Source organism: Falco rusticolus, chromosome 17, assembly GCF_015220075.1.
Source record: "Falco rusticolus isolate bFalRus1 chromosome 17, bFalRus1.pri, whole genome shotgun sequence".
Lineage (NCBI taxonomy): Eukaryota > Metazoa > Chordata > Aves > Falconiformes > Falconidae > Falco > Falco rusticolus.
In genome coordinates, this window is record NC_051203.1 from 1,663,675 (window position 1) to 1,691,528 (window position 27,854).

The 27,854-nt window shown below is 55.1% G+C and overlaps 1 protein-coding gene across 2 annotated transcripts; it reads left to right on the forward strand.

The window, feature by feature from the left end:
* The first annotated feature begins 48 nt into the window (after window positions 1–48).
* AHCYL1 (adenosylhomocysteinase like 1) lies at window positions 49–27,830 on the forward strand. 2 transcript variants are annotated; one of them, XM_037410475.1, is made up of 18 exons: window positions 236–329; window positions 1,193–1,343; window positions 15,564–15,675; window positions 16,038–16,181; window positions 16,993–17,093; window positions 17,372–17,474; window positions 17,722–17,816; window positions 18,714–18,820; window positions 18,901–19,017; window positions 19,235–19,298; window positions 20,746–20,834; window positions 21,315–21,385; window positions 22,816–22,910; window positions 22,995–23,093; window positions 23,672–23,740; window positions 24,911–24,989; window positions 25,473–25,593; window positions 25,741–27,830. In XM_037410475.1, exons 3-18 carry the CDS (start codon window positions 15,585–15,587, stop codon window positions 25,745–25,747), a joined length of 1,452 nt encoding a protein of 483 aa, XP_037266372.1. In that variant the 5' UTR covers window positions 236–329; window positions 1,193–1,343; window positions 15,564–15,584; the 3' UTR covers window positions 25,748–27,830. The 2 variants fall into 2 exon arrangements, with proteins under 2 accessions (XP_037266371.1, XP_037266372.1); XM_037410474.1 differs by lacking the exon at window positions 1,193–1,343 and having other exon boundaries at window positions 49–329.
* Window positions 27,831–27,854: the final 24 nt, after the last annotated feature.

Here is a 27,854-nt window from a genome sequence, read left to right on the forward strand (position 1 = left end):
GCGCTGACGTCACGGCAGGGCCGCCCCTGGCGCCGAGCGCGGCGGCCGCAGTCCCCGCCGCAGCGCGCTGCGAGCCGGCGGCACCGGAGCCTCCGCCGCGGGTCCGGCTGGGCCCAGCCGAGCCGGGCGAGGCCGAGCCGAACCGGGGCGCTCCTGCCTTCCCGCCGTGCCCCGCCCCGCCCGGTGCCGCGGGCGGCCCGCCCCGCCGCCGCCGCCTCAGGATGTCGGTGCCGGAGCCCGCCGGCGGCGACGAGGTGAAGCAGGCCAAGGAGGTGGAGGACGCTGAGAAGTACTCCTTCATGGCCACCGTCACCAAGGCCCCCAAGAAGGTACCGGTACCGGCGGGAGCCGGCCCAGCGCGAGGGAAGCAGCTCCCGGTTCGGAGGGGAGGGCCTGGCCCGGTTGGGGAGGGGAGCAGCCCCTGGTTTGAGGGGAGGCCCGGCCTGCTTCCGAGGGAGCAGCCCCCTGGGGTGGGGGGTGCTGGGGAAGCAGACCTGGGCCGGTTTGGGGGTGCCTGTGAGGGGGAGGGGTGGGAAATCGGTACCGGGCTTGGAGGGGGCTGGTACCGGTGGGGGGGCTGGCCCGGGCTGGGGGCGGCTGGTACCCAGCGTTGGGGCAGAGGTGGCCGGCAGGGGATGCTGGCCCAGTTTGGGGTGGGACAGGGGGACACTGGGTACTGGGGGAGAGGGTCTGCACTGGGGTACAGCCCCGGCCTAGCTGGGGATGAGGGGGGGCTGCTATGGGCAGGGCAGGGGCTCAGCCCTGGGGGGCCAGGGCCCCCTCTGGGCAGGAGGAGGTTGGGGGGAAGAGGGGGGTCTTGGCTGTGGCATAGGGGTGCCAGGGGGACCCCGGGCAGGGGGACAGGCAGGTACGACTGGGGGAGTGGGTTTGGGGGCCCTGTGTGTCAGGGCCGTGGGAGTGCCGTGTGTGTGGAGGTGACAGCACTTTGCAGTGGGGACAGAGGAGGGGGACCCGTTAAATAGGACGAGCTAGCGGCAGTGATCTGGAGACCCTGCTGTAGGTCACTCTGAAGGGCAGCACGAGGAAATTTGGAGCGTTGAACTCTTTTTGGGGCAAGGGGTCTGTTGGAGATGTGGGTGGGAGCACCTTTGGGCGGGGGGAGGAGGCTGCTGGAGCAGCCCCTTGGCGCTGAGCTCTCCTGAGTCACCTCTTTACCCTTTCATCCTTGAAGGCCTTCTCACAGGAGCTCCTGAGATCTCTGGGTGCCGCTCCCTGCTGCCCGCGGTGCTTGTGTAACCTTTACGGGGCATACAGATGGCACTGTGGGTGGGCGAGCGCTGGCCACGCCGCTGTGACAGGGTGCAGGACCTCCACTAACTCGGGTAACCAGCTTTTAGATAGATGAGCGCATGGAGACGTGTGCTTCTGCCTCGGTGCAGACCTGCCGGGCTTGGTAAGGTGCTGCTGAAGTCCCTGTCCTGCCAGCGAGGCAGATTTTGTGAGGCGGATTTTGTGCTCCGGGGCTGCGGCCAGAGGTCCCTGCTGTGCTGATCATCGTGTTCCCCCTGGGGCTGCAGCCACCTGCCTCCCTGCTGGAAGCAAAAGCAAAGCAGTTGCAGCAAAAGGCCAATGTCCTCCTTCTCTGGAGGAACGTCTCTCTTGCCTGTTCTGGCCGGTGGTGGGGTTAGGGGAGCGTCCGACCCTCCTGGCGGGGCTGCCGTCAGGTGGCTGTTTGGAGGCATCTCTCCTCGCCCAGCCTCATGGCTGCTGCTGGGGAGCAGGGCTCTGGAGGCTCTCCCTGTGTCCCAACCCTGTTTAGCTGGGCTGTGGACATGCATAGCCTGGAGGAAGGAGCAGAGGAATGCGGAGCTGCGATCTGTCTCTTCCAGCAGTGGCTCTGCGCAGCTCAAACTTGCGGATTGTTTTTACCTTTTCATTACCGGCGTCTTTCTCAAAGCTGGGGAGCGAACAGTGCAAGGCTGCAGCTGGCTGAGCTGAGAGGGGAGAGCAAACTACTAATCCTGAAGTATCCTATAGAGTCAAAATATGCGTCATGAAAAGAAATGCAATGTGTGTAGAGGGTAATCGATCCGGCATCCTCAGAGGCAAAGTTTGCGCGTGTCTTGGGGGTATGGAATTTTGTATCACCTTGAATTAGCTGCTGTACACACAGGCTTGTTGCCCAGCGTGAGGAGCACGGTCAGACTCGGCGGCTGCTGCAGCCTTTCCTGGCTGGGTGATGATATTAAAGGTGCCCAGAGCGAGACACGACATTTAAGGCTGATAACATCAGCAGCCAGTGAGATCTTGGGGAGCACGGATGCAGCTGAGGTCAAGGAACAAAATGCTTCAGGCCACTATTTTCCTTGCCTGGCTAGTTACTGTGGATAGAGCTCTGTAATAGCAGAGGCGTTGGCAGAAGGATAAAAGGACAAGGAAGGGAGAATTGCCCTCCTGAGATAAGATGGTGCGTGCCCCCAGCTCAGATGCCTTCGAAGCAGGATCGCAATTAAACCATTAAAGCACCTTTCTGTTTGAATGCAAGTCGAAGTGACTTTTGTGCGCACTGCCCTTGGAGCTCTCAGCGTGGTCAGAGGCCAGCGAAGATGATTGAGAGAGATGATTTACCAGCATTGAGGTAGGGGAAGTCGTGGTGTGCTGCTGGAGCAGGTCCCTCCCTGGGCTTTTAGGCTCCTTGAACTTTGTCGATGCAGTTTGCATAAGGTGATTGGAGATGGGGAGGGTGGGAATGTGGCCAGGCTTAGTGCAGGCTCCGTCTCCTCCGTGTGACCTGCCGCTGAATAGCTTCCCAAAGAGGAGCTATAACTTGTGCTGGTGCTTGGGGAAAGTGCCAGTGTGCAGCGGAAGAGCCGGTGTGAGTCTGCCAGCGTCCCGCGTCCAGCCGGGATCTGGGGGAGCATCTCGGACATAGCTGGAGGTACATCAGCCCCACGGGTGCTGAGAAGTCACCGGCATCCTCCTTGCTGTTGGCAGGCTGCATCGAGGGTGCCCGGAGCGAGCCCGAGCTGCCCAGCCAGCCTGGGGATTGCTGACCTCTTGTTTCCTCTCTTGCCAGTGACTTGTTTAAGGTGAAAAAGTGAAACAGCAGGAGGTAAGAGATTAAGAGATTAAATATGATCAACCCCGGATTTAAGTAGGAGCCGATGCAGTTGAGGTGAATGGAGCTGTAGCGTTTCTGCAGAAATGGGGTGGTTTCTCCCCAAAAGCTGGGGTTGCCTGGCTCTGCCAGAGCTCCTTTTTCACTGCAGTTTATGGGAAATTGGTCTGTCAGCAAAATAACACCAGCTTTGGTCAGAGCTAGGCGGTTCTTTGGTGGGGAGTGGTTTAAAGGCAGAGGTGAGCAGCGCTGAGCTTTCTGCTTTCTCCTGCGTGCCTTGATGTTGCTGGGGAGGATTTGAAACAGAAGCTTGCGGCTTGTCTGGGTTAAGTGAATACGGGTGTGGGGATGATGGCAGAGCTCAAGGGCAGGTTGTGCTCTTCCAGATCCTTGTGTGCCATCACTGCTGCGTCTGGGCATCTGCTCTCCTGCCTCCCTGGGGACCGTGGGTGCCCTTGACGGCAGTTGCTTTCCGAATCTGCGTCAGCCAGTTGGCGGAGCCTTAAACCCCCAACTGAACCGTGGGTGCCCTCAGCTGGGAAGGACGTGGGCCTGTGCTTGTGGCAAAGCAGGGGGGCTCGACAAGTGTTATTCCTGTCTGTCACTTCACCTGATCCCTGTGGTGGCCTTGTCTCGGGTGGAGGGGGGGAGGGTTGCTGTCTGGTGGGCTCCTTCCCACCTGGCTGCCGGCGGACAGACAGACAGACGGATGCTCTGCAGACAGATCTGCTTACTCATGCAGCGTGCCTGGAGTGTGAAATGGGCTAAAGCCTCGAGTTTGCTTTTGGGGAGGTGAGCTACATGGCACCTCTGCGCCCCGAGAAGCTGACGAGCCTGTGGCTGGTGTGTTTGGGTTGGTGCTGTGCCCCTGCGGATGCTGGCACTGGAGGAGTCCCGCTGAGGCTGTGCGGCGGCAAATGCTAATGCACAGTGCTGCAGCTTTGCAGTGGTAGCGAGCCGGAGCTGCGTGCTGGCTGGCACGGGGGTGGCAGGAGGTGGGAGCCAGGGGAAGGATGGGGAGAGGGGGATGGAGCCCGTGGGGAGCTGCGTCTCCTGGGGAGGGCTGGATGTCTCCTCCAGAGCATCGTTCCTGCTGCTGCTTTTTGCAGTTGCCTGCGGAGCCGCTCTGCTGCTGCCTGAGCGGTGTCTGACCTTGCTGCAGCCGGCTGCTTCCCTGCCCTGCGCACAGCCCCTTCCCAGGGCCGGCTTTTCTGCCCCATTTTTCTCAGTCCGGAGTCATCTCGGGTCCCTGCAGCTCTGCCAGGCCGGGTGCTAATAAACAACCTTCCACTTCACTCTGTCAGGGGGACGAGACTGTCATTGTACTGACAGAGCTGCCGGAGTCACTTGATTTTCCTTTCTTTAATTTCATCCTTTAGACTGGCTGCTCGTAAATTCTTCTGTGCCTTTGTGTGCTTGTCCAGGGCAGCAGCCACCACCTCCTCTCCCGGTGGTTTGGCCAAACGTACACTCGACCGTCTTTGCTTCCTTGCCCAGATCCTCCATGCTTTTGCTTTCTTGCTCTCGCTGCAGTTTTTCCTTCTTATAATGAGATGCTTGGGCTGGGGTGAGCTGAATGGCTCATGCTACTCTGTGTGGATCACCTGGGATGGGTCTGGCCTTCCTTGGGGTGCAGGAGAACCCCAATAAGCGAACACGCTGCTGTGGTTAGACAGTCACAGGCTGAGCTGGTCATACCCTGACCTGTGCTGAGAGCAAACCATGAGGGTGTTCTTAACAGAGATGATTTACTGGGTGCTGGAAGCCAACAGGTCACTGGTGGTGCTATATTAAAGTGATAAAATCGTAATTATTTCTGTTATAAGTCAGTCCTGGGTTCTTCTCATCACTTTGGTTTTTTGGAGGGTCTCATTGCTGTCCAGAGGGGAAGCTTCATCCTTGTGACCCAGCATTACTGCAAGGCCAGAAGATGCTTAATTGAGTTATTAAACTGGAGAGGAGGAAGAAAGGAGATCTTCGGGGTCTGAGGGATGCAAGCCATCTTCAAAGCGGTGTGCCAGGGCATTTGGCTTTTGCTCCTGTTTTCCACCACCTGCAGTCCCGTGAGGTAGGCTGGGTTTCCACTCCAAGGTCTGGCCTTTGGAGGCGGTAGAAGAGCTGGATATTCGTTCTCCCCAGTCTTCAGAAGCATCTCTTATCATCTTTTGATGGTGGGGGCGTGGGGACCACCCATCTGAGCAGCGCTGGCTCTCCTGCGAGCCCTGCTGTGCTTGGTGGGAGCCTCCTTCCCATATGAGCAGCCAGGTCTGGAGCGTGGGAAGTGTGCTGGCGGCAGAAGCACAGTGTTTTCTTTTGGCCTTTCCCAAAATGTGAGATTATCTCCTGCTAGGGACCAGCCTACCACAATACTTGCTTTGGGGCCTGAACAGTTTTCACCGTGCTTTCCAGCCCATGCAAATGTCGGAGCCTGTTCCTGTGTTCCCTACTAGAGGTTGGGGCCGGGATTTTTTTCCTCTGGAAACCAGCTCTTCAAGGTCAGGTTGGAGTTGATCCTTTCGGATAACCCACTGGCTTGATGCGGGGATTTTGCAGGTGAGGATCCTGTCCGTGCTGTTCCTCCGAGGAGCTGGTGGGTGCCTCGTCCCAGATGTTAGAGCCGGGGAAGGTGTGGGATTTGCCTGCTCGGAGCAGCACTCAGGTGAAGAGATTTGCTTATGCCTGGCTGTGTCTTTTTATCATCAGGAGTTTCCTGAAGGCGCTGTTCACGTTTGCAGAGGGTTTGTTGCGTTTCCTGCTGAGCCTTTTGATCAGGGCTGCTTATCTGGGGACTCTGACTCACCTTCACTCAGCAGATGGTGGTGACGTTTGAGGTGACTGTCCCAGGGCCTGCTGCTGGCCCCGTGGAGCCGTGGGTGCAAAGGACCTTGTGCTAACGCTTCTGCAGAGCGTGACCCTGCTCTTTCTCAATGAGACTGTGGGTTGGGTCAATGCAGGGCTGGGGGCTGCTGTAGGAAGGTCGGGGGGTCCCACCAAGGAGGAGCATCTTGTTACCGTCTCAGCAGGGTATGCTGGAGCCCCCCATCAAAGCCCTGGGGACTTGGCCACCCTCAGCAGTGCCTGAACCTGGTCTGCTCCGTACCCCTCTAAGCGTGGGATAAGCATCATCTCCTCACGCTTCCCAGCGTGGGTAACCCTCGGCGGGGAATGGGCGCTCTGCGGCAGCTTGGCTGATGGTCCAGAGAGAAAGCTGCCACTTGGGGTGGTTGGTTGTTTTTTTTTTTTTTTTCCAGCAGCTGATCTCACCCTGTGGGCTCCCTGCCTCTGAGAAAGTGGGATGCGGAAGCTGGGGCTATTCATGCCTTGAGGAGGCTGCCCCAGTTGCCCTGTTGCATTGGGCTGCTTGAACTGTGAATTTTAATTACACTTTGGGATCAATACGGTGGCCTTGGTAACGAGCTTATTGCTGCTGCAGAATCTGTTTACTTCAGGTTGGTGACAGCCAAAGAACTTAGGTGGCCGAGGACATGATGTTCCAGCTTGTCAAACAGGCTGCATTGTAATTCGGGTGAGGCTCCCGCGGTCCTCTGAGGTGGGTTCGGCTTCCCCTTGGCTGCCTCCCGCGGACCTGGAGTTCGCTGGCAGGACCCGTTCGTGCCTGGCGGCGGAGCCTTCTTAATTCAGGAGCCGTGATTTGGGTGGGGGTTGTGGGATTTTGGTTTATCTGCAAGGCGTGGGCCTAGGGAATAGCTCCTTCCAGCCTTCTGCGGGGAGGGAGAAGGTAGGCAGCCTGGAAAAGGAGGTTCCTCAGGGCTTTGCCTTGCTGAAAAAGACATGTTTTGGTTTTCTCCTTCCAGATGGCCTGGGGTGAGGTTCAACCTGTGTCTGCTGTTTTCTGTCTCCTCCTTTCACTTCCTGTAGGGAGCTCCGAGTATTGCACATTCTGTATTGCACATTCTTGCACCGTGGGGGCGAGGCTTGCATCCAACCTGGGCATGTTTTGGAGTGAGAACATCTGGCCAATCCCTGTTGACCTTGGAGCCATCAGCCTCTTGCAGGCAGCGTAGCCTGTGTCTCCCTATGTTAACCAACCCCTTCTCCAAATATTCTCTGAGCTCGCCATCCCCGCAAGGATGTCGCTTGTTACCCTTCCTGCCCCACTTGAAAGGAAGGAGCTTAATTGAATCAACCCTGTTTGCAGGATGGGGTCGGTTTTGCTCTGACGCGAGGAGTCGGTGTCTGGGCCGGTGATGTTTCTCCATCCTGGTGACGATTCCTCTGAATCCTGAGCAGTGAAGAGCCTAAGCTGAAGCCTGGGGTTCCTCTCCGGCCTTGCCTCTAAGCGGGTGCATCAAAATCAAAGTCTTTCCCAGGGCTGAAAATAGTGCGTTGGTAAATGAGAAATGAGCAGCTCTAGGTGATACACTTGTGGAAATAGCGCTGCGAGGGGCTTTTGGGGGTCAGCCAGGGCAAGCAAGGGGTATGGGGTGGGTGTTCTGGTGATTTTTCTGACTGTGTGGCTGGTTTCCCTGACTCTCTGGGAGGTATTGCAAACAGGCTGCTCCTGTTTCAATGCTGATCCTGCCAGGCATTTTTCCCTTAGAGCCGTGGCATAGGGGTGGATGGAGGGTCTGCTGAGTGTAGCTGGAGCCTTGTCCCGGTGGTGTTTGCTATATTGGCCTCTTGAAAGACCAAAAGGGGTCTTGAAATGCTGTGATTCTGCAAGCCAGTTCTGGGGGAGAAAAGGAGGCAGGTGGATTGTGCAGCTGTGGCTGTAGAGGAGTTTTCTAATTTAAAAATCAATGCTAATGGAAGATGATTCCTTATCAGCTATTGCACACAAACACATTTCTATTGGCTTCCAGCTCCAAAGCAACCAGCCAGGCCGTTAGTCCTTGGGCTGCCCCGCGAGTATTTAACCCACAGTCCTGTCCATGCAATGCTCCCAGCAAGGTAACTCCAATTAATACCAATTATCCTATTGCCCAAACACTTGGTGTGCCAGAGGCGCACAGCTGGCTGGGTGCTGCAGGTCCACCCATAGGTGAGAAGTCTGGGATGTCTTTAAACCGATTGCTTTTTGCGCTGCGGGAAGCGATGTTTGCACGCCTGGGTAGCTGCGCTGGGCTTGTAGGGTTGACCTGCGCAACGTGGTGGGAGCTCACTGTCCTTAAGGATCCCAGATACCGGACTGCTGCTGTTCCTGCTGTGAGGAAGATATCCCTCTGCATGACAGCCGGGAGCAAGCCTTTGCTTCGATTCCTGCAGTCTAAGGACGAGATTCCTGCAGTCTAAGGACGAGATGCGTTATCTGCTGGTGGGGAGCTTTCCCTCTGCTTTTGCTGGAGGCAGTGCACCTTTGACCTCAAGGTGTTTATAAGGCAGTAGTTATTCCCAGTTACTGTTTAACAGCTGGGCACTCGAAATCACATTTATTTTATTTAATCCCGCTTTCTGTTTATTTTTCCTTTAACTAGCATTTACAGTGATTCCCATGATGACCGAAACCTTGCAGTGGTTTCCAGCCTATTAACCTTCATAATGGGTCCATTTTCTTACTGGTGTTTCTTCTTCTCTGCCAAGCTTTGGGGTTCGTGTGAATGTACTTCATTCCCCTCTTGTACTCATGGAAACTTTGGGGCTTTTTTTCCTTCCCAGTGTTTTACCCAACCAGCCCTTCTCTGCCGGTGAAGGATGGAGGCTGGTATCAGGGCTTGGCCGGTTTACTTTGCCAGGACCTCAGTGCCGTTTATTTCCTTGTCAAGAATGGTGTAAAGGTTTCCAGGCAGAGATCTGGCTGCAGTTCCTGCTCAGGGAGTTGGCGGGGAGAGTGCCAGCCAGGTCTCTGCCTCTCCGGGAAGAAAAACCTGCCCTGTGAACCCTCTGGGGGCTAGAGGTACAGAGCCAAGTTGCACAGAATTCAGCACTGATCGTGCTTCCATCCACAAAAAACAGCACCCTCGGGCAGCTCTTCCCAGCTATGTTGTCCAAGCAAAGCACTTTGAGGTTTCTTCTGAAGGTTTGGGTTGGGGGAACCATCAGGTGAAAGCCCTCCTGTTGCAAAGGCCACACCGGCAGCAGAAGTGGGTCGTGTTCTTCCGTACAACATCTCCAGCTGGGGCTGTGCCACCTCTAGCTCTCCCCAGGGCCCTTGGTGCTCTGCCAGTGGATGTGGAGGAACAGAAGATGCCTGCTGAGCACCCGCCTGCCAGCCTGCTCCTCCAGCATTCCTGTGGCATGGTGGGGCTGGAGCCATGGGCACTGCTAATGCACCACCACCACACACACGCCCCCCCCCCCCCCCCCCACTGCCTATGCCTGGCCTTGTGCTCTGGCTGGGGTATCTCTTGCTGCTGAACTGGTTTGGATTGGGAGTCTGGTTGTCCTATGAGTTTGGTTGCAGCCTCGTGTGAATTCACGCAGCCGCTTGTCACCAAGGTGTGTGTTGGCTCACTTGGCCGGAGCTCGGAGCTGGTAAAATGGGGTGGTTTATGAACTGCGTAGCTGAATCCACCTCAGAAACTTCCCCTTGCTAGTGATTTGGGGGTGAGGATGATGAGTGGTCAGGGTGGGAGCCTTACTGATCCTGATGTCCCCATCCCTCTGCTCCAAGTACCTGATTTTTCCTTTCCTTCAATCCTTACGGGATGCTGTGGTCCAGAAATACCCCTTCAGGGCTGGCTACCTCACAGGAGGGGAACCTTAAGAACATTTGTGTCCGCCTTGCCCATTTCCACCCCAAAAATACATGTGTCCTTTTGGGTTGTGGAGCAGGAGCTGTGTCCTGGAGGGCTGAGGACTACGGTGGGTTCCCTGCTCTGTGTCTAGATGCTGTCCTGTGGGAGCAGGGGCTTGGCTCTCCCAGCCTGGAAGTGGGGCAGAAGGGGTCTGAGGACAGTGACAGCCAAGTCCTCTAAACAAACCAAGCACCCTGGCATGGCCACGCTGGCCATTCCCCCGGCCGTGGCAGGATGGCCACCAGCCCCGGGGCCAGTGCAGGGGAGAGACACTGGGAACCTGCAGCGAGTGGGCTTGGGGGGGCTTCAGCCCCTCGTCCCAAGGGAGGCACGTGCGGTGGGAGGCTGTGGATGGCTTTGGGGAGGGCTCATTTCTCCTGGTTGGGAAGCATGGGGTCCCCTGTGGGACCCAAGTGGTTGCAGAAGCAGAGCCTGGAAGAGTGCTATCCCTTCTCTGAGGAGGTGACACAAGCAAACCTGCTACTACTCTCTTCTTTTTGACCTAGAATAGAAAAAAAAAAAAAAAGCTTCATGCTGGTTATCTCCCCTCCCCCTGCTGATGCATGGCTGGAGACCTCAGCCTCTGGGCCGCTTCTTTCCTCCCCTCGCTGCTGCATTGACTGAAGGTGCTGGCTCACTTCTGCAAATAAGTGGATTAAAACAAGTTGTCCTTTAGAAATGCCCAAACTCATCAGCCTGGCAGGACACAGCTCCTCCTGAGAAGGTGGTTGCAGCTCCCTGGGAGGAAACGATCCTTCTGCAGATAACAAATCCTCGGCGTTCGAAGCCTGGGTGTGTGAAAGTGCCCATCATCTTCAGGTCTGCAAAACTCAGCCTTGGTGCAAGCCGCTGATCATGTCTCATGTGTGAGTGGGGCTGGCGAGCAGGATGAGTGCTGATCCGAGCTGTAAAGCAGTTGTAAAGCTGTAAAGAAAGTCTGGTTGAATTTCTGGGCATGACAAAGAAACGATGAACTTAAAAGACAGGGCACGTCAGGGCTGCCTTAGCAGCGTGGGTAACCAGCAGTGCCCTCCCAGCCTCTGCCAGAGGGTTTTTGTTTGGGAGAGGAGATTAAATAAGGGGAACTGGCTGCCCTGAATAGTCCTGATCTCTGCTGCTTTCTGCAGTCAAAGGAAAGGTCTCAGGACCCTGGATCCTTCCAGGCTTTCCCCTGGGAGGGCAGAAGTGGATTAAAGAGACTTTCTCGCATTCCAGGTGGTTGTGGTGGGGTGAGAACATGTTCTGCTCTGATTTTGCTGTTTCTTGCTGCTGCATCATCACGTCCATGGATGGTGGTGGAGGGAATTTAGGAGGCTGGAGGGTTTTAGGTGGTTCGCTGCTTCCTTCTTGTCTTGGGTGATGTGCAGAGCCTGCTTTTGTACCCACCCCACCACTTAGTCCAGGACAGAAGCGGCTGTAAGGGCATTTTTTTTTTTTTTTTTTAAGCTGTTGTGGGTGTGCCATCACTTGCATTGTCCTTAATGAAAAATAATAATTAAAAAAAAGGACTTGCTAAGGCAAACGTGGTATTGGTAAGATGGGAGCCTGAAGCTGCTCCCTGGCACGTGTCCTTTCCCCTGTGGAGCCTGCACCTCAGTGAACCGGGTCAGCATGCGGCCCTGGGGATGGCTGTGAGTTGGTGGATGCTTTCCAAAACCTCTTCATCCTCCTTCCGCAACCTGCTCCGCTGCCGTCCCCCGAGGCCGAAGAGGATGCGATCGGGGCTGTAGCGTGGTGAAGGAGCTTGAGCATCCTCTCTGCAGCCGTTCAGGAACAGAAAGAGTTTTCAAATAAGAAGTGGGGTTGTCTTTTGTGAGAGGGACTGTGCCTAGCTCATCTGTGCTTGAAGTAAATCCGGCTGGATTTACAAAGTCCTCTGCAGCTCAGAATCGGGTGTGTGTAACTTCTCTTACTCGCTAAGCTCAAAAAAGCTGTGCTCGAGCTGGAACGCTGGGGAAAAATGCAGGATAAACCATTGAGGATGGCACACCCAGCAGTCACGAGCTGCCGGTTCGTTTCGATGGTAGCAGTCCGGATCTGGGATCTGTTTGCTCTTTCTATGTGGCAATAATTTAAACAAAAGAGGCTGTGTGTGCTGCTGGGTTCGGGGTTCCCCAGCCGCTGTGCCCATGTGTGGGCAGGTACCTTCTAACAGGGAGAAGCTCCTTGAAGCGGACTGTTTAGCTTCATGGTGGTTTTGGGATGTGCTGGGCAGTGCAGCCAAAGAAAGTGGCTGGTGTTTGCCTTGGGAGGACCCAGGGGTCCCTGGCACCTCAGCGGCCGTCGTTGGAAAGTGTTGGATCCGTGTAGGAATGGGCACGGACGTGCCAGATTTCACAAGGGGAGAAAAATGTGCTTCTTTCTGGCTTGGCAGGTGTGACTGGGAGCAGGCAGCGTTCAGTGTTGTTTTGCAAAAACTTGGCTGGAGATGTCAGATCAGGACATCTCCCAAACCCCCCTGTGATATGAGCAAGGAGCTGTTGGTTTGGCACAGGGGTCTACCCAGGACCCTGGCCCCATCCTGTCCTGTAAGGGGATGGTGACGCTGGAAGCCACCCCGGCTCTGTTTCTGTGCAGAGATAGAGGTGCTGTGTTGTTTTGCCTCCTTGGTCATGAATTGCTGGGATGAAAAAATATTTTCCTTGCTCTCAAACCCTTGTGCTCCACCCGGTTGGAAAAGCTGCTTCCATCCAGCAGGATGAAGTTTGGGATGCGATTCGTGATCGTGCTTTCTGCAGCTGGACGGTCCCCATCCCCGTCCCCCCTCGCCGCAGCCAGACTGGCTTCGGTCATCTGCAGCCCCTGGCGGGGGATGCATTCATTCAAATTCCCATGCCAAGCCGAGGGATTACGAGATTTTCTCTGTTGCCTTAATGCAGCTAGAGAGCCCGGCACGTGGAAGGTAACGCAGCCGACGGTCACACGCGTCGCCAGTCGCTTGGGTCGCTTTGCCTGGTGGCAGCACCCGCCGTCCTCCCTCATCTTCCTCTCGGCTGGTTGCCGGATGCCGCGTTAATTTGCTGGGCTAGGAGGGGGTTTGATGTGCGAATGGCGCGTTCAACTCGGAAGCTGCTTGCAATGTTTGATGATAATTTTAGACAGGGCAGATTTTGCTAAGCTGTGGAGTTCAGATGAGCTCTGGTAAAGCCACGGCAGGGATTACTGTAGTTAATTCAGCACTTGGTTTCTTTAGCAGTGATTCTTTTTCCCCTTGGGTTCAAACCCTCTATTTCTAGACCTGCTGTTTCTCCTTAGAAGTGAGACTGTACCCAGGAGCTGGCTCAACACCCGTGGCTGGTCTGCTGATGAGGTTGAAGGTGTTCAGTAGATCTTGGTTGTCTTGATGGTGTGGAGCTGGGGAGCGCAGCAGCCCTCCATCCTCACCCTCTCCTTCCCTTTGCATCCCAAAATTTGCTGCGTGAGACCATCCAGGCAGCACATTTCACTGCAGGGAAGTGCCCTGGCCTGGGGCTCCGGTGTTCTGGCTGCTGTAAGCCAGACAGACACCCACCTGCACCCTGGGCCGGAGCAGCGAAGCCTGGGTTATCTGCTTTTTCCCTCGTGGATTCACCTCTTCCCTGGAAACCTTTCCCTGAGATGGAGAAAATTCCTCAGCTAACACTTTAAGCTGTTTTAATGCCAGCAGCTGTTTTATGGGGCGTGTTTATACCCTCTGGTTTGATGAGTTGCCAAAGGAAGAGCTGGGTGCAAAGGGGTTGAAATCTTACTGTTCTGAAATTGCTGATCGATTATTATTTTTTTTTTAACATTTTTTTTTTTATTTCCGCCCCACCCCAGAAATGGCCATGAGCAATACACCAGCACAGAGGTGCACAAGCCTTTCCCAGGCTGTCTAGCAAAGATTGATCCAAGCCACAGACCTTGAACAAATTCCAGCAATACAATTCCTTGGTTGGGAAACCGCTGTGCCTGCCAGCTCCAGCCCTGCACCCCAAAGACACTGCTGCTACGTGCCTGCTGTTGATGGCTAGAAGTGCTTCTGCGCCTCTTTTATCGCTTGGTACCAGCTCTCCCGGTGGTGCCATGGGTTATGACGTCGTATAGTTCTTCCCTCTGCAGCAAATGACCTAAAACACTCGCAAAACCAAACTTGCAAACTCCATTTAGCATTTTCATTCCTTCCACTAATGCAAATTCATGCAATTTGCGTCAGAATTGCACAGGTGTCTGCTGGGAAGCCTGCTCTGGGAAGCAGATACCAGACTGTAACTTAGCCAGTACAGAGGAGCTGGCTAAAATCCTTTTAGCAGCAGCACCCACAAAAATGCATGGGGTGCTTGCCTGGGTGTGGTGATGGACTTGATCTGGTGCTAGCCCCATTCCTGGAGGGGATGCTGGAGTCACCACCACCCCCCCCACGTGTCCTGCCTTGGACTGAGCAGTGGCTCTCGTGTCCCTGTTCTTCCCGAGCAGAATGCCAGTGCTGCTTTTGGCCCGTCAGCTGGGTTTCTCCAGGAGCCATAGCTCCATTTTACAGCCCCAATAGCTCTGCTAGTGCTGCAGACGCTCCAGACTGAGGAGATTCCTCCTTTCTGAGATGGATCATCTCAACTAAATAGTTTCATTCTTCTCCTCTTGAAAGCTGTTTGCTGCATCAAAGCTTTCAGGGAGCTTTTAGGATGGTTGTGGCATGGAAAACCCCTCCTCAAGGCCACTGTGGCCTGTCTCTTTCCATCATCTTGATTTCTTCAGGACTCTTCTAGAGGTCTCCTGGGTCTGTGGGGATGCTTTGTTAATCCCACTCCCTGCGATGACGTCTCATCCCTGTTAAGTGGCAAAATTAAATCCTGCAGTGACGTGATCAGAGGGAAGAGCTGTGCTGGGGCTCTTTGTCAGGGTCTCCCACATGGCAGTGTGCTGGGGAGGGGGGCATCAGGCTGGATTTGCTGGCGCTTTTCCTAATTCCCTTTTATCTTTGTCATCTTTCTCCTGCAGAAGCAGCAATAAGGCTCTTTGCTGGGTGGTCACACAGGATGAGTGCAGCAGCTGAGCAGTTTGGGGCTCTTTTTCCCCTACTTTTGGCCCACCGCACTTGAATTTGATGAGCCAGTGGTAGGTGCTGGAGCCTTGAGTTGCCTCTGGCTGAGAGAGGAAGGAGGGGTGGCTGTTTTAGGGCTTCTCTTACAATGGAAACATCTGTAATACAGAGGAGACTGAAAGCCAATGCAATGTCAACTACTTTTTGTTGAAATGTTCTCTCTTGCTGAGTTTTCTTCCCCCTGCTTTTAGTGTCGATTTTGGAAGGATGCGCCGTGTTTTTAACCTGCGGGATGCTCTGTTCTTGGGGAAGAGCCTGGAAGCCCCAGGGATCTGAGTTTGTGCTGGGACCACCCCAGCTTTCTCGCTGCTGCAGTTTTGGGGCAGAAATCCATCGGGACCGGTTGGGGCAGGGTCTCTGCGCAGGGTTTGTCCGGAGGGCTGCCCAGTGTTTGTGTTGTACAAGCAGCCTGACTTTCTTGGAGAAGCGTCAGGGAGCTGAGATGGGTTAAGGGGGATGTTTCAGGCCTCGCTGGGTGCTCTTTTTATTTTCAGGTGTTAAGTCTGCCTTACCCTTCTGGTGACAGAGATGATCAGGCAGAGGAGGGGGTTTCATTTTTTGGCATCTGTAGCCACAGATCTATTCCTTGATTCATTTGATGATGGCCGTTTCTGAGATTACAACAGTCAGGGTAGACTGAAGGAAGCCGCAGGCCCGTATAGCCTGGAAAGATGCCGTGCCGTAAGGAGCACCTATTGATTTAGCACTTCTCTTCCTTTGCACTTCTCAGCAAATCCAGTTTGCAGATGACATGCAGGAGTTCACCAAGTTCCCAACCAAGACGGGCCGTCGGTCCCTGTCCCGCTCCATCTCGCAGTCTTCCACCGACAGCTACAGCTCTGGTAGGTCCCAGGCTCCTCGTCCGTGCGTGGTCCTCCCCCAAGTCCAGCGCTGGTGCCACTGTGAGTGTGCTGCTCGTGCAGCATCTCAGGATGCTCCATACTGCTGTGTTGTACTCAGACGTGGAGGGGATAATTCTGGGGGTTCCTGAAGCTCAGGCATTGATTACCAGTTGATAACCCAGTTATCTCTAGAGAACAAGTGTGCAGAATTCCTTCTGGACGTTGGTTTTCCTTAGGAGATTTGTAGTTTGAGCCGTGAGTGTGTGTGTGTGTATGAAAGCTGGGAAGTGAAATGCAGCAGAAACCTGAGGTGCCTGGCCTCCTCAGACCTGGGGTAACATGCATTCCTCTCCTGGCTTTAGCTGCCTCCTACACAGACAGCTCTGATGATGAGGTGTCTCCCCGAGAGAAACAACAAACCAACTCCAAAGGCAGCAGCAATTTCTGTGTGAAGAACATCAAGCAGGCAGAGTTTGGGCGCCGGGAGATCGAGATCGCTGAACAAGGTAAAAGTGAAGCATGGAGTTCGTGGGGCTTGCAGCTGGGTGCTGTGCTTGCTGGAGTCCAGGAGCTGAGCCATGGTCATTCCCGCAACTCATGCTACAGCCTTGGACACACTGTCCTTTCCCCCAGCAAATCAGCAGATTATGTGGGGAAGAGCTAGATGTGACGGCAGACGTTAAAAATGTGTGGCATCTGTTTTCTGACAGCAGCAGAACTTTTGCAGGGTTTAATGTTCTGGTGGCTTTGCATGAGAAACCTCAATGGGCAAAGACATTTTGCAATCAGTGGGCAAAGACAACACCTACAGAGACATGAAAACTGACAGTCCCAAGCCCGTCCCCTGGGGCTTGCGGGAAGCTGAGTTACCGTTTCCAGTGGGGTGATTGGGTAACTTTGCTTTTGGGCTGCTTTGAGACACATGCTGCCAAAGCTGTGGAATAGAAAGATCATCCAGGCACGTTTAGAGCCGCTCTCCTGGGATGTGGCAGCACTGTTTTCATCTTCTGTAGGTGCTTCTCCTTGATGCTGTTCTGCTGCAGGGCTGGTGACTGTTCTTAACTGCCTTTGGGCAGCGCCTGACCCAGACCTCTCTCGTTACATGATCAAGTGACAAATGACACTGGTGTTTTGGTTCCATTTTGGACAGACCTGCCAGGCCAGGGATGAGGAGTTTTCTCCCCAGCTGTGTAATGACTATAGCAAAACCTGTGTGGCTGGATGTAGCCTGTGAGACCCCAGAAGGGACAGCAGCTCTGGCAGAGGGGGGCCTCTCTGCACTAAGCCATCGTTAACCCCCTTCTCTTCCTTTTGCAGACATGTCTGCTCTGATTTCACTCAGGAAACGAGCTCAAGGGGAGAAGCCTTTGGCTGGAGCTAAAATCGTGGGCTGTACCCACATCACAGCGCAGACTGCGGTGAGTGGCTGCTTCTTTGGGGTGTCTGGGGTGGAAGGGACTGGTTGTTCCCTGGGGAGGAAAGTCCCTTAGCTTCCCAGCCTTGGGGTATCAGAGGCAGCACCTCCACTTTTCTGGAAACATTTTGGAAAAGTTCTGCTGCCTGCATTTCCCCAGGGCAACGTTTGCTGGAGCCGCTCTGTTCCTGTCTGCCTGTTGCACGAGGCTGTGCCCGGGGCCCTGCGCCGTGTGCCCATCACCGCTCCCCCGGGCCTGCCGCTCACCCTGCTCTCTCGCAGGTGCTGATCGAGACGCTGTGTGCGCTGGGAGCACAGTGCCGCTGGTCTGCCTGTAACATCTATTCCACCCAGAATGAAGTGGCGGCTGCCTTGGCAGAAGCTGGTGAGTACAGCTGCGCCTAGGGATGCAGTGCCCTTCCAGCCCCTCCTGGCTCTGCAGCCTTGTCGCTGGGGGATGGTTTGGAGCAAGTATCTTTTAGGGAGGGATGAACAGGTCTAATCCTGCTGTGGGCCGCGGTTTGATCTCTGTGTGGCCCTTTGGCCCTCCTGTCCGCGGTTTCCTGAGTTGGCCAAGCAGGAGGGAGCTCTGCCCAGCTCAGCAGATGCCAAGGATGCTCCTCTTCTTCTAGGTGTTGCCGTGTTCGCCTGGAAGGGGGAGTCAGAGGATGACTTCTGGTGGTGCATTGACCGCTGTGTTAACGTAGATGGCTGGCAGGCCAACATGGTAATGAGCCTTCTTCCAGCCCTTCCTGTTCCTCTGGAGTGGTCACTGGGTGCTCCTCACCCCTCTCTGGGGCTGTCCCTGGGAGCCCGTGGGCTGCCTGGGCACCTGCTGGCTTTGCAAAAGCCTCTGAGCCTCTGTTAAAGTGGGGATCCTGGAGAATGGCAGCCGGAGCTGGGTTGGGGGCAGCCGTGAGGGTTGTAGGAGCTGCAGAGACGATGTCCTGAGTTGCTCCCGTGCCACTGGGATGTACCATCTTCTGCTGGAGCTGCCAGCAAGCTGAGAAACTACAAGACCTCTTTCTGCCCAGGGTCACCCCTCTGGGAGCTGCCCCAACAGCTCCTCTCTTGACACAGATCCCATCCACCCTCTCCCACAGAGCAGGAGGGCTCTCTGCGGGGGGCCTTTCCCTGGCTGAAAGCACATGACACCTCTCACTGCCTTGATGCATGGTCCGTGATCACTAATGAAGCAACAGCATGCGTCAGTGGGCCGTGACAGCTCCTGCAGCCTTTCCTCTCAACTCTTTGCTTTCAGGGCATGAATGTTGTGGCGTCCTTCTGATCTCAGCCTGTTTAGTTAGTACTGCCTGTGGTCACGTTTCCAGGCTGCAGAGCAATAGCGGGGGCAGAAAACCTTGTTAGGATCCATCAGCTCCACGCAGGGGGTAAGAAATCCTCTATCTTTTGGAGGAGACCCCAAGTTGCTGGCAACTAGGGGAACCCAGGAGTCCTGGCCCCCAGGCCTCTGCCCAAACAGCCTTCCATTAGTGCCTGAAGATGCTCTCCATCTCTCTTTTTTTTTTTTTTTTTTTTTTCTTTCCCCCCATCCTGTTCCCAGTGAGTGCTTTTCCCAGTGGAAGGCCTGACTGCTCTATGTTTTTCCTTGCCTGTTCTCTAGATCCTGGATGACGGTGGGGACCTGACCCATTGGGTTTATAAGAAATACCCCAACGTATTCAAGAAGATCCGAGGAATTGTGGAGGAGAGCGTGACCGGTGTGCACAGGTGGGAAGTTTGGGAAGGCTGATCTGGACATCCTTTATTGAGTTGCCATTCTCTGCTCTGACCTGCTTGTCCTCTTGCAGGCTGTACCAGCTCTCCAAGGCCGGGAAGCTGTGTGTCCCAGCCATGAACGTGAACGATTCTGTCACCAAACAGAAATTTGATAACCTATATTGCTGCCGGGAATCCATCCTCGACGGGTGAGTCCAACCCTTCTTCCCATCCCCACTTTCACTCTCACACCAGTGGATTTGGCTCCAGCTCCTCTTGAGCAGAGGTTGGGCTCTTTGCTGCTTTGCCCTTGCTGTGTGCTTGCAGGACCTGGTTTTGGGGGGGCTCTTACAGCAGAGCACTGCCCTGTGCCATCAGCGGTGTGCGCTTGACTAATCCCAACACAGGTCTCTCTCTGTCCCCCAGCCTGAAGAGGACCACGGATGTGATGTTTGGAGGGAAGCAAGTGGTGGTTTGTGGTTATGGGGAGGTGAGTTTCATAAGCGGCAGTCGGTGGAGCTGTGAGTCAGCCTCCCCCTGAGCTCAGCATCCTGCTTCTTCCCTGTGCAAAGACCACTTGCCCTTGATATAGGAGCAGATCAAACCTGGTGAGCAATTAGCAGGGAAATCTTGCTGGAACCTGCTGGGAGGCTGGAGAACAAGCATCAGATTTCCCAGTCTGCCCGCAGATTAGCTGGGCTGCAAATACAACAGTTGCTGGGAGCGCTGGCCTTGAATTTTAACTACCCATGGGTGCTCCCATCTGCTGTCCCTGGACAGAGTTCAGCATCCAGCGCGGCTGTCACTGAGCCTGTGACAGAGGAGGTGGAGGGGCAGGCTGCATCTCGCTGGGGGATAATGTTCTGGCAGAGAGGAATCGTGTCACAAACTTGTAAATGATTCTGCCCTGGAAGAGCATGGAGCTGGGAGTTGACACCTTCCCTCCATCTGTGCACTGTCTGCGTGGGTGTTTATCTTCCCGCGCTGCGAAGGGCCTGGCAGTAGCTGCAAGTGCTCGCTTCCCGGCAGGAGCACACTTACTGATTTATTTAGACGCCAGTGGAGCCCAGCTCTGCTCGACCGAGAGGCTGCCCTGGCTCTTGCCCAGGCGCTCCAGGGTGGCATCTGATTCTGATTCTCCAGCAATGAGCCATGCTGGGAGTTGTAGTCTCCGAGGCCTGTCCTGAGTTTTACTGGACTCCTTCAAAACAAGGGAATCCTTCCACCTTCACTGGTTTCCCCTTTGGATGTGGGCTGGAGTCCCAGTTTGCCCTGCCTGGCTGTTTTCTGTAGACCTGAGGTCAGAGCTGAGCGATAAGTGAAGGTGTCTCTGGAGATGTTTCTTGCCTGGCAGCATCTTGCTGCTCAGAAAATGGGGCTGAGCATGGGTACAGCTTAGCCAGGTGTTAGTGTGGGTAAGTGGCGTGGAAAGCCAGACTTCAGTTTATTTTTATGGTGAGGATAGCCAGAGATGCTGTTAGAGGAGCTCTGCTCTCCCCCATGCTTATGTGGGGGGTATGGGATGGAGGATCTGTCCCCTGATCAGTGCAGGGCAGCTCTGAATGCCACAGAAACACTTGGCTCAAAGGCAGGTGGGGGAAGTGCGTGCTTATCCAGGCTGGCTTTAATCTCCTCTTGGAGGAGAGCTCAGAAGGGCTCCTTCAATGCTGGGGGCTGTGCAGGCTGCGAGCATGTTGGTTTTGGAGAGCTGCTGCCAGCTGGTGGCCCTGCTGGAGGCCTGGTGGCCTTGGAGGGGGAGTTGGGCTTGCAGCAGAAGTGCCACTGGCTATTTATGTTGCTGAGCTGCTCCTGGCATCAGGCAAATGGCTGGGACGAGCATCTCCCAGTCCGGGATGCGCTTGGGCTGTTCTAGGGAAGGGGTTATAGCACTTGGCGTGCCCAGTGTTCACCTTCACACAGACGCTTTGCTTTGGCAGGTCGGCAAGGGGTGCTGCGCTGCTCTGAAAGCCCTGGGAGCAATTGTGTACGTCACGGAGATTGACCCCATCTGCGCTCTCCAAGCTTGGTAAGATGTTACATGCTGCTTGTGAGCATCTCTTCATCTGCTTCTGGCCTCCTTCAAACCCTGACGGGGGCTGAAACAGAGGCAGGAGGATCTGTGTGGCTCATGTCTGAGAATAGACATCTGGTTGGGGTGTGATGGGGAAGGGCTGGGGCAGCTTTCAGGGCTGGTGGGGTACCAAGCAGTAGACACTTGCCCCAGCTGCCTTGGGAAGGCTGCTGGAGGGTTCATGCAGGGCTAGCTTTATGCTCCGCATGTTCCCCTGGCTCCTCCAGCATTTGTGAGAGCAGGTTTGACGCCACATCTTTTGCACAGCCCTTCCTCGTGCATCTGGCGTCCCTGGGGGTGTGGAAGGATAGCCTGGCTGCTGCGTGAGCAGTTCGGAGCTGCTGCAGCAATACAGCGCTGAGAGCCCTCCTGGCCTGGGGCAGAGGGAACAGGCTTCTCCTCCTCATCGTGGTCCCTCTCTCCCTTTTTTGCCAGCATGGATGGATTTCGGGTGGTGAAGCTGAGCGAAGTAATCCGTCAGGTGGATGTCGTCATCACCTGCACAGGTAGGGATGGAGAAGGTCGTGGGTGAGCCTTGGAGCAGGCTGAGAAGGAGCAGTCATTCCAAAGCGGGGGTCTCAAGGGCTCTGGGGGAGCTGGGGATGGAGGACGCTTTGCTGCCATGTGCTGCTGGTTTTACAAGAGCAATAGCTGTGCTCTGGCAAGAACTTTTCCTCCTGCCCCCCTAGTCTGTTGTTTGGCCACAGTCCTCAGCCCCTGGGAGGAGGGACATCACCTGTTCAACTTAGTCATTCATCAGTGAATAAGTTGGGACATCAGTCCTGTTCAGTTTCCTCGTCAGTGACCTGGATGAAGGGACAGAGTGCACCCTCAGCAAGTTTGCTGATGATACAGGGCTGGGAGGAGTGGCTGAGTCACTAGGAGCCCGTGCTGCCGTTCAGTGATGCCTGGACAGGCGGTGGAGTTGGGCAGAGAGGAACCCGATGAAGTTCAACCATGGCAAGTGTAGGGTCCTGCACCTGGGGGGGAGCCACCACATGCACCAGTAAGGGCTGGGGCTGACCCGCTGGAGGCAGCGCTGCGGGGAAGGACCTGGGTAGTGCTGGTGCACAGCAACTTGCCCATGGGCCAGCACTGTGCCCTGGTGGCCAAGGGGCCAGTGGGACCCTGGGGTGCATGAGGAGGAGCGTGGCCAGCAGGTGGAGGGAGGGGATCCTTCCCCCCTCTGCTCTGCCCTGGGGAGGCACATCTGCAGTGCTGGGTCCAGTGCTGGGCTCCCCGGTTCAGGAGGAGCTGGGAACTGCTGGAGAGGGGCCAGCAGAGGCTACAAAGCCGATGAGGGGGCTGGAGCATCTCCCTTGTGAGGACAGGCTGCGAGAGCTGGGGCTGTTCAGCCTGGAGAAGACTGAGAGGGATCTTATCGACGTCTACAAAGAGCTTAAGGGCCAGTGTCAGGAGGACGGGGCCAGGCTCTTTTCAGTGGTGCCCAGGGACAGGGGCAACGGGCACAAACTGCAGCACAGGGAGCTCCACCTGAATATGAGGTAAAACCTTCCTCTGAGGGTGACAGAGCGCTGGAACAGGCTGCCAAGAGATGTCGTGGAGTCTCCTCTGGAGACATTCAAAACCCGCCTGGACGCAATCCTGCGCAACCTGATCTAGGTGAACCTGCTTTAGCACAGGGGGTTGGACTAGCTGATCTCCAGAGGTCCTGTCCAGGCTCATTCTGTGATCAGAGGTGTGTGTCCTAAGGGTATTTTGGGGTCTCCTAGAGCCTGGTTGGTTCATGGGACCAAAGATCAGTGTTCATCCCGTGTGTTTCTCTGCCGTCACAGCCAGGTGGGCTCTCATCCTTGTGGAAAGTTGATCTGATGTTGCCCCAAGCTGAGCTGCTGTGACTCGAGCGCAGGGAAGGAGGAATTGGAGGGTTATATTTGCACTGCCTTGGATTCATCTGTGCCCTCTCTGCCTGCAGGAAACAAGAATGTTGTGACCAGGGAACACCTGGATCGGATGAAGAACAGCTGCATCGTGTGCAACATGGGCCACTCCAACACGGAGATCGATGTGGTGAGTCTGCCTGCGGCCTCGATGGCTGTGTCCACCCCCCTGTCCTCCCATGCTGACTCCAGCCTCTTCCTCCTGCTCTTGCAGACCAGTCTCCGGACCCCAGAGCTGACCTGGGAGCGGGTCCGCTCCCAAGTGGACCATGTCATCTGGCCGGATGGGAAGCGGGTGGTGCTGCTGGCCGAGGTGCGCCGAGAGCTGTGCCGCGACAGTGCTTTGGGCCGCTATCACTGCGTGCCAGAGTTTGTAACAGAGATTTAACCAGGTGGAAGGGTGCTAGGAGGAGGATCAGAGCTCAAGAAAGGGTTTCTTGATTTTTTTTTTTTCTTTTTTCTTATTTTTTTTTTTCGTTTTCTTGAGGCGAGGGAGGTACCGTGTACCACATGCAGCCACAGAGGTGCCATCTGGCTCCATTCTTCCGAGCTGGGAGCCATCCCTATCAGCCAAACGCCATCTGCTCCTGGCTTTGGCAGGTTTTCCCATGCAGCAAACTGGCTGGGTGTGCTCTCTTCGCACTTGAGCTCTTCTGGCAGTAGGAGGGACTGGCTCTTTCTAGGGACCACAAAATTTCCCTGCCTTAAAGCTAAGGGTTAGGGTGGAAAATGAGGCAGAGTTTGAATGCTCTGATCGTGTAGGTGGCTCTTGAATCACTGTGCTGGGGTTGCCCTCTGCCCCAGAGGGGGTAGAGGTGAATCCTATCTCAAGATTCAGTTTGGTTTGGTGGCAAATTCAGCTCTCTGCCAACTCCTCCTGCTGTCTCCTAGGGCCGACTTCTTAACCTGAGCTGTTCCACGGTTCCCACCTTCGTTCTCTCCATCACGGCCACCACTCAGGTCCGTAGGCTTCGGGGTGGGGCGTGAGGGGTGGAGGATGCTCCGGGGCTTTGCATGAGCCTTGGGGTGGGGGTGGTTTGGAAGAAGCTGGGAACATGCAGTTGGACGGGTCCTTGGGATGGCACCAGTGCTAGAGATACTGTAGCCACCACCTCTCTGTTGGGATGAGTTAATGGTGGCAGGAACTTACTGGTTTGCTTACAGCTGGGAGAGAGCTTTTAAATGAGCCAGGCTTCATGGCAGAGCTCCTGCTGTGCTGTAAGCCACTGGAGAGCTCCCCTAGCACGGCTTTAAGCTAACCTCAAAGCAGGAGTTTGTTTTGTCTCTGGACTCTGATTTCAACAGCACAAAAAAACCCCGGGGTGAATTTTGGGGATGCGGAGGTCAGTGGTTAAAATGCTCCCCAGCATCAGCGCTGGCTCAGCTGGATGGACGCGGCTTGTCACTGTTTGTCATGACTCTGCCTTTCCAAAGAAAATGGTGATTAAATTTGGCTCCGCTCTGAGATCTGCGGTCGGTGCTGGCTGTGCGAGCAGCAGCCTCGGTCAGGGAGCAATGCAGGAAACCCGCTGGGCTGGAAAGGTGGAGGGGACTGATGGCTGGGGATGGCGATGGTGGGGGAGGGCAGCCATGCTAATGGTGGGAAATTTCCTTGGCTTCATGCTTGTGGGTCCGAACTGCCAGGGATGTGTTTTGGACCTGGCTCTCAGCTGTGTGAAGCGGCACTTGGGGGAGATGCAATTTGCTTGCTGCTGAAGGAGTGGCCGTGGTTTTTTTGGAGTAATGACGCCAGTTTAAAACGAGCAGTCCCTTCGTTTCCGTGTGACGCAGCAGCCGTATGGTTTAAGGGAATTGGATCTGCTCCCGTCTCCTCCATCCTTGTGTTCTGGTTTTCCCTGGGGCATTAAGCCCAGATGGTGCAAAAAGCTGGGTGGCATCCGATCTCTCTGGTCCTCCCCTGGTGGTGGAGGGATTACAAAGACCCGGAGAGGGATGTACCCTTAGGTGGAAGGCTTTCCTCAAGACATTTTGGGAATGGTTGCCCCCTCCCTCAGGCTCCCAAACCCGTCTGTCTGCTGCCAAGAGCTTGGTGCTGTGGTGGGTGCTCAGTGCTGCCCAGCTGGTGGCCGTCCCTGACCGTCCGCGGGCTGTCCCCTGTGCTCTCTGCAGGCTCTGGCTCTGATTGAGCTTTACAACGCTCCCGAGGGCCGCTACAAACAGGACGTGTACCTGCTGCCGAAGAAGATGGGTGAGTGAAGGGAGCCCAGGCTCACTTACCCCCCTGCCCTGCAGTTTTGTGTGTCAGGAGAAACTCAGACCTGGTCTGGAAAAAACTTCCAGGGAGAGGAGGAGTGCAGGGAAGCCATCAGAGGCAGCAAGCAACCTTGAAATACGTGCAGGTGGTTTGATTTATTTTCCTTAACGTTCTACAGCGTGGCAGGCATCCCTTATCCTGCAGCCTGCCTGCTCCAAAGCTGTTCGTGCAACCTTTGTGCCTTTTGGTGCACATCCAGCCCTGCTCAGCACCAGGGCTTGTGCTCAGCTCTGCCATCAGCTTACGTGGTGGTGAATCCGTGGGGCCAGATGGCAAGGGCTGCCTAGCCAGACCCAGCGTGTGGCCTGGCCCTTTTCATGCCATATGATGAGTCCATACATCACGCCCCTGGCAGTGCAGCGGGGGGGGGTGTGTGCGCATCCCCTGATCCCCTTTTTCCTCTTCCCCCCTTCCCAGACGAGTATGTCGCCAGCTTGCATCTGCCTTCATTTGACGCCCACCTGACAGAACTGACGGACGATCAGGCGAAGTACCTGGGACTCAACAAAAACGGGCCTTTCAAACCCAATTACTACAGGTCAGTGCTGGCTGGGGCTGGGGGCTGCCCTCTCCCCACCCAGTGGGTGCCGTGGGGGCATCCCCTTGCCCTGGGCCAGCATCGGCTCCCAGGAGCTGTGTCCCCAAGCACCCATGGCCTCACTGTGTCCCCTCCTTTCTCTCCTAGATACTGACGGACCATACCCATGAAGGACCAGACCACACAAGGCAACATTAGAGAGATTATTTTTAAAGATAATTTTTATTTTGGTTTACCTTTTTCTTTTTTTTTTTTTTTTTTTAACCAACCAAGGAACCTGTTTTTACATTTATCAGATTTTAAGGTCACTTTTTTTTCTTTTCTCTTTCTTCTTAGTTTCACCCTTTTATGTGATCACATCTCTGTCTGATCTTGGCAGACAACCTGGGATTCGCTTCTTGCTTTCATGTGGCTGAAGCCGCCGGTGGCTCCCAACCCTGGCTCCCGGAGAGGGTTTTCCTTTCCTGATGTGCCAAGGGCAGTTCATTCCTGCAGCGATGTTTTGGGGTTGTTTTTGGTTTTTGGGTTGTTTGTTTTTTTTTTTTTCACCTTTCCAGCCTGCGTTAGTCTCGGCCGGGATCCCTGCAGATACGGAGATGCTGTTCTACCTTATCTTACGTTTCTTTCTTTGTGTGGATTATCTGCAACTTCTAAATTGCCTTAAAGAGCCCAGTTTTAGCTGCTAGATCCCTGCTCCTAGCGCTGCTTGGGAGCAGAGTGGCGCCTGCTGGCCACCTCGCGAATGGGTGACTGTCCCCAAGCCCGGCCAAGGTCCCTGCGCTGAGGTGGCCCAGGTTTGGTGGTTGCTGGCCCAGGTTTGGTGGCCGGCTGGGTTACGGGGGAGTTCACTGTTTCAGGGTGCTAATCTGAATTCGGATGGGGGTCGCTTACCCAGCATTATCCTCATCTCTCCTAGGTTTGGTTTGTTTTTTTTTTTTTTGATTTTGGGTTGTTGTTTTTTTTTTTAGTCAAACCGCACCTTAATTGAGTTAAAAACATTTTTTTTTTGTTTATTTGTTTTTTCCTCTTTTCCTTTTTGATCCTTAAAAGAGATGTTTTAAAGCAGGGGGGGAAGTGTCAGGGATGCGGCTGCCTGCCGAGTCCGGGCGCTTGCTGCATCTGAATGGCTCCAGCTCCCACCTAGAACCATGGGGTGGTTTTAAAGGGTGTCTGGGGTTTTGGCTTTTTAGTTTTTTGGGGTGTTTCACTTGTTTTGAGACAGATGCAGAGATGAGCCTTCCCCATACCCCAGCCTGGGCCCTCTGCACCGCAGACCCCTGCGCAAAGCCCTCTGCTCCCTGCTGCTGTGCCGGCCCTCGAGCTGGATTGTCTCAGCTCTTCCCTGCCCTCTCGCAGTGCGTTTCAGCCACTCATCGCAGCCTCCATCCCCTTCCCCATCCTTGCTGGTGATGTGTTTCTCTTTTCCATCTCTTGCAGCTTGTCCCGGGATGGGGGAAGTTCCTTGCAACCCAGTGAGGTTTCTCTTGGCATTTTTTTTTTTTTTTTAATCTTCCCCAGATTGCCTCTTTCTTCCCCCAGCCAAGGCCAGAGCACGGAGGGAAGGAGGACCCCCGTTGCCTGCCCTGCCAGCATTTCCCGGTACAAGGATAATGGAGATGCTGTGGTACCCGTGACCACCGGGGCTGCTCCTTCACCTCTGGCCACCCCATCCCATGGACCAGGGATATGCTGCCTTAGTGCCGTGGGGGTGGGTCCCTGCCGGGGAGCTCCTTTGAGGGGATGGGAAGAAAACGGGAGGGGATGCTCGTGGCTTGGATCACCCTCCTCTTTTCCCCTCTGCCTCCTTGTCCTTTGACTATTCCCCTTTCTCACCCTGGACGGTCACTTGCTGTCCCCACAGATTTCGGGGACCACCTGTCTTGCAGGGTCCCCTCCGGCATCCCTCAAACTTCACGGGGGACTCATGCCTGGCTCAGTGAGCCGGGTGGGTGTCTGCAGGGAGGGAGCAAGAGTGTTCCCCCCTTCCCTGTGCTTGGGGGTCACAGGCCCCCCCTTTCCCACCCACGTTAGGGGCGAACCTTGGCATAAGGGCTCCATCTCTGTATAAGCCATGTTGGGGGGGGAGGGGGGGGAGCCCGGGGATGGCGGTGGCAGCATCGGGCTGGGAGGGAGAGGTTTATTTTGTATATGAATGATTTTTAATGAATGCAATATTAATCCTTGCAGATGAGCAATAAATCGTTAAAGTCTAATTAAAACTATTAGGAAAAAGGAAACGCTTTTGCTTGTGGGCAGTTTAT